The 12,122-nt window shown below is 39.2% G+C and overlaps 1 protein-coding gene across 1 annotated transcript in view; it reads right to left on the bottom strand.

Annotated features, from left to right (window-relative positions):
- The window catches only part of LOC133629857 (cadherin-12-like), a 312,919-nt gene that overhangs the window by 30,222 nt on the left and 270,575 nt on the right, over positions 1 to 12,122 (bottom strand). Inside the window, exon 7 of the mRNA XM_062020904.1 lies at positions 9,754 to 10,007. Coding sequence (XP_061876888.1) covers positions 9,754 to 10,007 — 254 coding nt within the window. The remainder of the gene's footprint in view (positions 1 to 9,753; positions 10,008 to 12,122) is intronic.

Below are 12,122 nucleotides of genomic sequence, written 5' to 3'. Positions count from 1 at the left end.
TGCTTCCTACACTTTCCGTATCCTTTTGAGGTACAGTTTGTGATATTTAAGGAATGGCCACCGACAGACATGATGTCAACGTGAGCAATGCTCTCATAAAGTCACGATTGCACAAAGTCACCAAGACAAGTTGGAGAGCGATGACGCAAAGCGGCTCCTTGGCGACAAAGTCAGATGTTGATCTGGGGATTGATTGATTGTTCCTGGGGCTGATGAGGCAAACTGACAGAACACTCGGGATGAAAGCAGCGATGGCCTTGATGAACAAGAGCGGCAGACATTGACGAGTGGATTAAAGACATAAATGCTTCAATCACACCACTCGGGAAGCCTGGAGAGACCGTCGGGACATTTGGGTCCAATAAGCGAGCAAGTGAGCGGTGTTCGGGTGTTATTCCCAATCAGCCTCGTTTAGAGAGCACTTCATTAAAAGGCCAAAGCGCTTCATTTGTCCTGATAATTACATTTACATTGCTAATTGGATATCATTTAATTACATGTTCACCGTGTTTATCAATGTCTGTTGTTTGACTGGGCGTAAAATAATATTAACAATACTTCCTCCAACAACAAAGTTCTTCTTTGTTGTATTTTTTTTAAGTAGTTTTTGATCAGTACCTGAACAGTAAGTTCCAAAATGTAAAACATTATATATGAACAATTGAGCTTAGTATTACCATATTTTCCAGACTATAGAGTGCACTGGAATACAAGCCGCACCCGCTAAATTGATCAAATAAATACACGTTTCCTTATATAAGCTGCACCGCACTATAAGCCACATATATACACTTTGTAAAATGAGTTATTTACACACACAGAAAAGTTGTGTAAATGTGTGTTACTAGGGGTGTAACGGTACACACAAATTTTGGTTCGGTACGTACCTCGGTTTAGAGGTCACAGTTCAGTTCATTTTCGGTACAATAAGAAAACAACAAAATATACATTTTTGGGTTATTGATTTACCAAATTTGCAAAATCTTCCACCAAATTTGCAAAATCTTCCACCAAAAATATTTTTCTTAGTGGAATATTTGATGTGAAGTAATCGGAACCTTGGATAGGTCAATAATTCATAATAACATTGATTTTGATTCAATATTATGTTTTGAGCAATAACAGTTTGAAAGAAAGAAAAACATCTTTGTTTTATTAGTCAACATTGCAACTTTTTCTAAATTACATTTAACCTTTAAGCTTTTTCATTTCACTTTTGATATGTTTTTGTTTATTTTAATAGTATTTTTAGAATGTGCTGTGGGCCTTTAAAACATTAGCTGTGGGCCGCAAATGGCCTCCGGGGCACACTTTTGACACCCCTGCTATAGATAATACAAAATTAAATCTGATAAATCTATGTATAAAAAGCAGAGCCTGGCAACACATGCGGGAGGAGGAGGAGGAGGAACCAGTAATGATTGTTGCATGTGGACCAGATCAGTAGTCGGTCCGTCCCAGCCCACATTTCCTTCCTTCTTGTTTCTTTCCATCTCTTTTTCTTTCGTTCCTTCGTTATTTTGTTTGGAAGTGCGGGTATCATAACTCTCTCGCTCTCTCTGTCTCTGCCCCTCCCTCACGAATGCTGCTGCACGCACAATTTGTTTTGTTTTCAACCCCTTCTTAACCCTGAACGTACATTGAAAATACACGCAACCCTAACTCAAAATGCCGGACAATTGAGGCATTTAAGAAACCCCGCCCTGACAGCGGAGAAAGAGGACATGTCCGGTGAAAATAGGATGTATGGTCAGTCTATCGTAGCCCGTTAGCTGCTAGCATGCCGTGTGTTGTGCCTCGGTGTGCATTGTTTACACAACGTGCGTTATGCTACTTAATATGTCCGTGTGGAAACTCGTTCGGTACACCTTTGAACCGAACCGGAACCCCCGTACCGAAACGGTTCAATACAAATACACGTACACGTTTTTTGGATTCAAACCGTGTCTGTAACACGGCAGTAAAACGGCTGCTCAAACAAAACAGAACATGGACCCACTAGCTGCGGAAGCTAAACAGACTCAATAACTCGCCCGTGACGTTTTGGTGAATTTACGAAACTGTACAAAAAGAATGTAATTGTAAGTTTAGAATACTAACACAGACACATGTAAACGTGTCAGCATATTAGCTAATGCTAACGGCGTTAACTCCATTACATTACAATAGCACGTACACATATGCATGAAAACACGTTTACAGACCTCACTCACGGTTTAATATACATTGTTTTAGTTATATTGTAAAACTTACAAACATTGCTCGGACTGACGAATGAAGAAGCCATGCGTGTAGAAACGCTATGGATGACTAGAAGACAGAATGGCACTTGTACTTTTGGTTCAAAGCTTTAAACAAAAGTAAATACTGTAGACAGTTGCCCCGCAGCGCCTGCAGTGAGAAAACTCATCCAAAAGATGGCGCCAAAGCACAAATAACACACCTTTTCGGTATCTCTGCTTGTGTTCAATGAAAACTATTTGTTGAGCACAAAACATTATGCCGTTAGCGAAGATAACTCCATAAATTAGCCGCACTGTTTTATAAGCCACAGACTTCAAAGGATAAGAAAAAAGTAAAGTTTTAAAGTCCGGAATTTACGGTATATTAAATAGTATTAAGGAATGCTATATGTTAGAATTTTAACATATTTTTTTTGTGCATTGACTTAAATATTTATTAGTTCTTTGAATTTGTTGTATTACTATTTTTGTATTTCCATCCATCCATTTTCTACCGCTTGTCCCTTGTTTTACTTTAATACACATATATCAAAAGAATAAATTGCATAATTAGTCCCTCCAGGAATTAGCGATGTCACAATCCCCCAAATTATGCCCAGTTTTGCAACTTCATCCAATGCCCCCAACTTCCCCGCATATTTTGGCAAATCAGCATCATTTTGGCCGATCCCATTTGTAATTAGCAATGCTGACCTTGTAAATAGTTAGCATGTACTTTTTTGAGATTTTCAAATGTGACAATAATCTGTCATTGTCCAGGGTTTCCCACACATTCATTTATTTGTGGCGGCCCGCCACGAAAGAATTACGTCCGTCACAAATATATATATATATATTTTTTTCCTCTCCAGCTTCTCGGGCAAATCATATAGTTGATGTAGATGCCCATATCGGCTGTTCAGATTTACTTTACAAAAGAGAAGTGTAGGATACTTCTCTTGTTGCCTTATTTGTATTTGACTTTATTAAATGTATTTATATTAGAAACACAACATGTGTATATAACAAAGGGTGCAACGTCTGCAGGCAGTAGGAAACACATGGTTAAGTGTAGGGAGTAAAACTGATGGCAGTCTAAAGTTCAAGGTTTTTGGAGCTCTTTGTTCAGTGGATCAGATGTTTGATGAAGCTCTGTGTCTATCTACCACCACTACTGTTTTCTGTTTATTTGTTACTGACTGTGGCAGGACACCTCTGCCTCTGTTTCACTTTATGTTGCTGGTAAATAATATGGTTGTAGTAGTAGGCTAAAGTTACATTATTTAGTATGCACTAATTAAAGGGGCAGAGCTTTGAGACATTTTAGCTTTTATATTTTATAAGATATATTGTTTGTAAGAACCACAATTAATAAATATATTTCAGTGAATAACTTATTGTTCAAATCTGTATATAAATATGTACATAAAGTGTTGTAATTATATTGTAAAATGGATGGATGGATGGATGGACGTTTAAAACAAAACTGTTATTATTAATTAGTAAGTATACATTTTTTGAGCCTTTTTAGAGAAAATCAAATCATTGTAGTAAATTATGCAAATTACTCGATGTCACGGTGACCACGCCCATAGCCACGCCCCCACCACCACAGGTATCTTGGCAGTTTATGGGAAACACTGTTGTCTGTCATTTAACAAGAACAAATAGCGCTATAAATCACAATCAACAGTTCACAAATGCTCTTACCGTTCAGGCTTGAATGTGTTGGAATATAAATGAATGTTTGGGATGAACAAAGCGTAAAACACACACGGAGAATGTCTGCAACATTATTTATGCAAAAAATATATATATATTTTTATATTGCTCTTTTTTTATTTTTGGTATGAACATTATTATGTAAACTCCAAGTTATTGTTTTTTTGTTTTTTTGTTGTTGCTATTTTTGTAGTACAACATTTTATTATTGATCATATTGTACTGCATTATAATTGTTTGTTTTGTGATTATTCTGGGCGCGGCCACCGCTGCTGCTCACTGCTCCTCTCACCGCCCAGGTGGTGGACAAGGAGATGGGTCAAATGCAGAGGTTAATTTCATCACACCTAGTGTGTGTGTGTGACAATCATTGGTACTTTAACTTTTTATTGTGATGTTTTTGGCCTGGACCCAAGGAAGAATCAATCAATCAAGGTCAATCAATGTTTATTTATATAGCCCTAAATCACAAGAGTCTCAAAGGGCTGCACAAGCCACGACGGCATCCTTGGTTCAGAGCCCTTGGTTCAGCCTTGGTTCAGACCCCCCCCCCCCCCCGACAGAGCAGACAATAAGGAAGACTTTGGTGGGGATTATTTATAAAATCAAATAACTATTACTAATATTAGTCATAATTAATCAAAACAGTACAACGATTTGACAAACTGCTTTTACTCCCATCTAGTGGCTACTTTTAAATCTGTGCGGCGTAAAACAAGTAAAGCTACAGTATTTAAGTTAAAGTACCAATGATTGTCACGCACACACTAGGTGTGGCGAAATTATTCTCTGCATTTGACCCATCCCCTTGATCACCCCCTGGGAGGTGAGGGAGCAGTGGGCAGCAGCGGTGGCCGCGCCCGGGAATCATTTTTGGTGATTCAACCCCCAATTCCAACCCTTGATGCTGAGTGCCAAGCAAGGAGGTAATGGGTCCCATTTTTATAGTCTTTGGGATGACTCGGCCGGGGTTTGAACTTACAATTTGTTTTCCAATATTTGTTGAAACACTTTTGGTTTTTGAGGGGAAGGTTACAGGGAACACTTAAAATACTCATAACTAATTCTTAAACTCACAAGTTGACATTGACATTGAAATAAATTAGCCTCAAAACATTGCAACTGTTTCCACAACTTTCTAAAGAAACTGCCACGAAATCAGGCATTTTAGGTCGCAACAATCATAACAAAAACTGCGAATTGGCGGAAAGCATATTTAAATTATATATATATATATATATATATATATATATATATATATATATATATTTTTTTTTTTTTTTTTTTTTTTTTTTTTTTTACAACTATTCTTATAGCCTATGGAGCTAGTTTCAAAATATCCATTCAGTCCTAAATAGGGCTGGGCGATATGGCCTTTTATTAATATCTCAATATTTTTTGGCCATGTCACGATACACAATATATATCTCCATATTTTTAAGCCATGTCACGATACACAATATATATCTCCATATTTTTAAGCCATGTCACGATACACGATATATATCTCAATGTTTTGCCTTAGCCTTGAATGAACACTTGATGCATATAATCACACCAGTATGATGATTCTATGTATCTACATTAAAACATTCTTGTTCATACTGCATTAATATATGCTAGTTTTAAACTTTCATGCAGAGAGGGAAATCACAACTAAGTCAACTTACCAAAACTGTTTTTATTAAACAGTTATTAAGCAGTGGCACAAACATTTATGTCATTTCCAAAACAGAAAGTGCAAGATTGTCAGAGACATTTTAAAACAAGCTATTAGTGCACTTTTGTGCATGATGTCACCAGAGGTGTGGACTCGAGTCACATGACTTGGACTCGAGTCAGACTCGAGTCATGAATTTGATGACTTTAGACTCGACTTGACAAAATGTAAAGAGACTTGCAACTCGACTTAGACTTTAACATCAATGACTTGTGACTTCACTTGGACTTGAGGCTTTTGACTTGACATGACTTGCTACTTTCCCCAAAACCCAAACCTTAAAAAGTTATTTGGGAGCGCTCCGTATCTTTCATTTTATACGTCTGTGTCTATAAGCGTGTGTTCTGCTTGTCAGCGTGTGTGCTCTCAGTACAACAGCCAATCAAATTAAATCTATGTTGTTTTCATCCCACAGCTCTCATACAATCCAATTGCAGGACAACCACCGAACATGAGTTGTCAAACAATGCGGCAGTGAGAAACAATTATGCCAAAGTTGGTTTCGTTCGGGTATAAAAACTACGACTTGGTCAACAAAAAACGAATTGCCGTATGCAAATCACGCAGTTCGAATATTACAGACGGAGACACAACAACTTCCAACTTCGTTCGACATTTGAAGTTGCACAAAGAAGGGTAAGTTTTGAATGTAAGCTAACGTTTATTGGCTAAGTAACATGACTTTTATTTGCTGTGTAGTTAAATCAGTGAGGCTGTAAACTCACTGCTAACGTTATAACCATAGACATCTTATAAGGGTACGCAGCATTGAGCGCTACTGGCGCAGACGAGACGCGGAGCCGCCATCTTGGAGTGGTGATCCGCTCCACTCAGTGCAATTCATTTGGCAGGAGCAATGAACTGTCAGCAAATTTAATTCATTTTACCTCACTGAATACCACTGATTTTCACGTGTTTTTTTGTCATACGTGTAGCTATGATAACGGACACATGTTTTGGCGTTTTTATTATTCATAGTTTGCTTAACAGTAATATAATATTCTTATACGCTATAAATGACCAGACGTCCGAGATCAAAACTGGGAATATAATCCCAGAGAAGGGGGAAAAAAACGGTCAGCTATTTTTAAGTTGAAGAAACAATATGATTAGGTTATATATACATGCGTATATCCTACATAAACAATGTATGAATACATTAGATATCTATATATTTTAGGGACCTATAGACTGTAACTCTGTTGCTGCAGCAGCAGAGAGTTTATTCTGTCTTGACACTTTGTATTGATATTGTGTATTACATTCTTCCCTTAAATGATAATGTTTACAGTGATTGTTTTATATCTATTTTTTATGTATGTCGCTTTGGATAAAAGCGTCTGCCAAATACTTAAACATATATAAACACCTGAAAGTCTTTATATCAGCTAAAACCACCAATCTGTTTCACTGGATTCAGACTAAAACCAAATGCTGTCTTACCCAACAATGTTAGTATTTGAATATTGTTACTTGAAGACTTATTCCTGGTTACAATTATACTGTTAAGAAAGTATTGTCTTATACTTTGCCTAAAATGAGAATGCAACATAATCAGTGGCGGCTGGTGAATTTTGTTTTAGGTGGGGCTGAAAGTTTGTAAACCAAACCCCTGTAGGGGCGTCATCCTCCCCCAGAAGATTTATTTGTGATTCTCACATACAAATATTGAAGATCTTTGCTCCTTCTCAACTTTGTGGTAATGTTATTTTCATAAAACACAACCAATAGTATGTTAATGTTTGTTTTTGCAAATGTGTTTATTCTGTAAAGGAATGAGTTAAATGTTTAAAACTGTTTAAACTATTAAAATGACTGGTTAATAGTGCTATTATGAATTGCAATGTCAGCACCATTTTTTTTCCTGCAATTTCAAATGCACTTGTTTTAATAAATAAATACAGCGTTTTAAAAGCATACACAATCTGTGTAAAAATATTAGTCTGTGGTTAAAAGGACTTGAAAGGACTCGAAACTCAAAATGCAGGACTTGGGACTTGACTTGAGACTTTCTAGTCTTGACTTTGGACTTGACTCGGGACTTGCCTGTCTTGACTCGGGACTTGACTCGAGACTTGAGGGCAAAGACTTGAGACTTACTTGTGACTTGCAAAGCAATGACTTGGTCCCACCTCTGGATGTCACTAAGATGACATATCAAAACAACACTAAATTAAAGTGCACTTCTTGTACAGAACGCCACCACAATAGTTTAAAACATATAAAGTGCACTTTTGTGCATGATGTCACAAGATATTTCAATAACTGTCAAATAAAAATGAGCTGCATAATAGGAAATCAAATAGTGTATGTCCTTCGCTATGTGGTAGGTTCCTGCGGACGTTGTCTCCTTCTGTTGCTGACTATTTGTTTCATACGGTGTTGATTTGGAAATGGTTGCTTGGGCATTTTGTTGGGTGTGGCACCGGCCGGAGATGTTGACATGCGGAGTTTCAAGCACTCCTCATTCTCTAGCGGGTGACTTTTCAAATGGTGCTACACAATTAGCAGTGCTGCTACTTTTTGTAGCAACGCTTTTGCCGCACACTTGTAAAACATCTTCCCGCTTGAAGCCAAACCACCGCCAGACGATGGACCCCGTGCTGTTTTTCTTGGGAATGAATTATTCCTTCATTTGTTACCAGATTCGCACCTTCTTTCCCTCATATTAAAAGCAACTGCGTGAGGACGTATACTCGAATATCACGATCTGGTCATTTTCTATATCGCACAGAGACAAACCCTTGATATAGATGACTGTAACACACTTCTTGTCGGGATCCCCAGCAAAAACATCCAGAAGCTACAATACGTACAGAATAGCGCTGCTAGGATCCTGATGAGAGTGCGGAAATATGACCATTTCACACCAATTCTCAAATTCCTTCACTGGCTTCCTGTTCCACTCAGGATTGAATTCAAAGTCTCCCTACTAACCCACCAGTGCCTCCATGGAAATGCCCCCCTCTACCTCAAAGAACTACTCACCCCCAAATCCTCCACACGACACCTCCGCTCCGGACAGGCTATCCTCCTCCAACCTCCGAGGACAAAGCTACGAAGAATGGGAGACCTGGCTTTCTGCTCCGCCGCTCCCAGTCTGTGGAACGCTCTCCCTGACCACCTGAGGGCACCACAGACTGTGGATGCTTTTAAAAAAGACTTAAAAACCCTTCTTTTTAAAAAAGCCTTTTTTTTAGATATACACTACCGTTCAGAAGTTTGGGGTCACATTGAAATGTCCTTATTTTTTAAAGAAAAGCACTGTACTTTTCAATGAAGATAACTTTAAACTAGTCTTAACTTTAAAGAAATACACTCTATGCATTGCTAATGTGGTAAATAACTATTCTAGCTGCAAATGTCTGGTTTTTGGTGCAATATCTACATAGGTGTGTAGAGGCCCATTTCCAGCAACTATCACTCCAGTGTTCTAATGGTACAATGTGTTTGCTCATTGGCTCAGAAGGCTAATTGATGATTAGAAAACCCCTGTGCAATCATGTTCACACATCTGAAAACAGTTTAGCTCGTTACAGAAGCTACAAAACTGACCTTCCTTTGCGCGGAGAGTTTCTGGAGCATCACATTTGTGGGGTCAATTAAACGCTCAAAATGGCCAGAAAAAGAGAACTTTCATCTTAAACTCGACAGTCTATTCTTGTTCTTAGAAATTAAGGCTATTCCACAAAATTGTTTGGGTGACCCCAAACTTTTGAACGGTAGTGTATGCATACTAGTTTTAGCTATTTGGCTGTTCTAGTTTTAATTTTTATTCATTTTTTATTATATTTTAATTTTCTATTTGATTTTTTTAATACACTGTAGCACTTTGAGGTTGTTTACTCAATGTAAAGTGCTTTTTACAAATAAAATCTGTTATTATTATTATATACCGAGTATATTCGATATATCCCGCAGCCCTAGTCCTAAATAATTATAACTATCTTTTCCACACCCGAGCTAAACCAACAAGAATTTCAATTATTTCCTCCATTGCTAACCCGTTTCAGTGCAGGACGACATGACTTAAACAGGAACCCAAAACCCTAGCCAGAGGAGTAATGAGCCAAGTGAGTTGAACTTTACCTGACTGGACTGCTGCTGGCGTCCAAGTCCTGAGCCGTCACCGCTCCGATGATGGTGCCCGCCGGCGTGTCCTCGTACACATCCATCACGTAGGCGGGCTTATTGAACACTGGGGGCTCGTCCACATCCAGGACGTTAATCTTCACCGTCGCCGTGTCTTTGAAGGCCCCGAAGGTTTGGAACCGATGATCGAGATGAGCGTTGGACGCGTCCACCTTGAAGGTGTACGCCTTCTTGGTCTCATAGTCCAGAGGCTGGAAAATAAGAGACAAAGAGGGTTCAAGTAACGATCACCCCCACGGGTTATTTGGCGTCCTCACAGAGCGTTTATATCAGTTTATGATATAAAGGTTGTTTTTTTTGGGAGGGGGGGTCAAAGAAGATTCTAGAGGTATGCTTGATGGTTGAGCACAACTTTTCAAAAGTCATAAATAAGAGAAAAAAATAAAAGAAGCAGCTTCGAGAAGCACGTCCTCCCATGAGCGTCTGACATATCAGCTCAGGGTCAATTAGTCAAAAAAGCGAGCGGAGCAGTGGGTGCACGGTCGGCGCGTCTGAGGTGTTGAACATCTGACAGCGGTGGCACCCCTTGTTCTCGCCGCTGCCTGTCTGCTGCCCTCTCATGTGAGACCGCCCGGCGCTCGCCATGGTCACGCTCCGCCGGCCCGCAGTCACATGAGAGACATTCCTTTCTGTGTACTTGAAATGGACTAACAAGTGAGCGCACCTTGGCAGCGGTGCCGTAACCTCGCTGTCCCAGGACCTGCAATCCTCAGGCAGGTTTGTTTGGAAATGAGAGCACTTTTTTTGGCGTGATGAGCCATTAAATGTATGGTAAACTAAACCACAGTGGTGTGCCGTTAGGGCCAGCAAGGCCTTCTCTACTGGCCCTAAATCATGATCATGGATTATTAAAAGTTAATTTTAATCTACTTTCCATAAAGTATTCATTATATTCTCTTCATGTCTTATTAGGCTCCAGTGTTGCTTGTTTTTACGTTAAGAGCTTTTATCCAATCAGAGTTCAGCTAGCTTGCTGCTAGTGAATTCTGCCGGATAGACAGTTGATAGACAGTTACGATAGCCAATCAGATCACGAGTTGTTGACAGTTGCCCATCTAGGTAGCCTTACGTAAAACGTGACTGTGATTGGATTTTCAATTGTCACTCCCAGGTGACAATCCGATCACAAGTTGTAATCTGCGAAAAGCAGGAAGCGGCACCGGAGCCATACCCGGCCAACAGAGGAATCATCGGTTCTCACTTTTTTAACTTACAAATAAAAAGTTCAAATATTGGTAACACTTTAGTATGGGGAACACGTTTTCAGCATTAATTAGTTGCTTATTAACGTGCAAATTAGTAACATATTGGCTCTTAATTAGCATACTTGCTAACCTTGAGACCTCCGAATTCGGGAGGTGGGGGGGCAGGGTTGAGGTGAATGGGGGGGTGTATATTGTAGCGTCCCGGAAGAGTTAGTGCTGCAAGGGTTTCTGGGTATTTGTTCTGTAGTGTTTATGTTGTGTTACGGTGCGGATGTCCTCCCGAAATGTGTTTGTCATTCTTGTTCGGTGTGGGCTCACAGTGTGGCGCATATTTGTAACAGTGTTAAAGTTGTTTATACGTCCACCCTCAGTGTGACCTGTATGGCTGTTGATCAAGTATGCATTGCATTCACTTATGTGAGTGTAAAAGCCGCATATATTATGTGACTGGGCCGGCCCGCTGTTTGTATGGAGGAAAAGCGGACGTGACGACAGGTTGTAGAGGACGCGAAAGGCAGTGCCTTTAAGGCACGCCCCCAATATTGTTGTCTGGGTGGAAATCGGGAGAAATTCGGTAGAATGGTGGCCCCCGGAGATTTTCGCGAGAGGCACTGAAATTCGAGAGTCTCCTGGGAAAATCGGGAGGGTTGGCAAGTATGTTAATTAGTCATTAGTAAATACTTATTAATGTCTTGTTCTGCATGGCCTTATTATACAACGAGTAAGCCATTAACTAAGAGTCTTCCCTAAATAACCTCCAAATTATTGCTTATTAGTAACCCTAACCCTTATATGTTCCCCTAGTGTCCAAATAACTATAAATTAAGTCTTTGTTACTTTAATAAGCAACTAATTAATGGTGAATATTTTCCCCATACTAAAGTGTTACCCACATATTTTATTTATTCATTTTTCCACATTTAATATGTTCTTTACAGTTTAATTTTGACAATACCACGTAAGATATGTTTTAAATGCTAATGCGGGTTCATTGATTTTTAAATGTGCCGAAATATAGCCTGTTTTGTACACTGTAGAGATGATTCAATGTCCAGTAGTGCGTAAATGTGTTTCTGTATAGTATTCCTCCAGCCGTGGTCA

Source organism: Entelurus aequoreus, linkage group LG15 (genome assembly GCF_033978785.1).
Source record: "Entelurus aequoreus isolate RoL-2023_Sb linkage group LG15, RoL_Eaeq_v1.1, whole genome shotgun sequence".
Classification (NCBI taxonomy): Eukaryota; Metazoa; Chordata; class Actinopteri; order Syngnathiformes; family Syngnathidae; genus Entelurus; species Entelurus aequoreus.
This window is presented reverse-complemented; position numbering and strand designations above follow the sequence as displayed.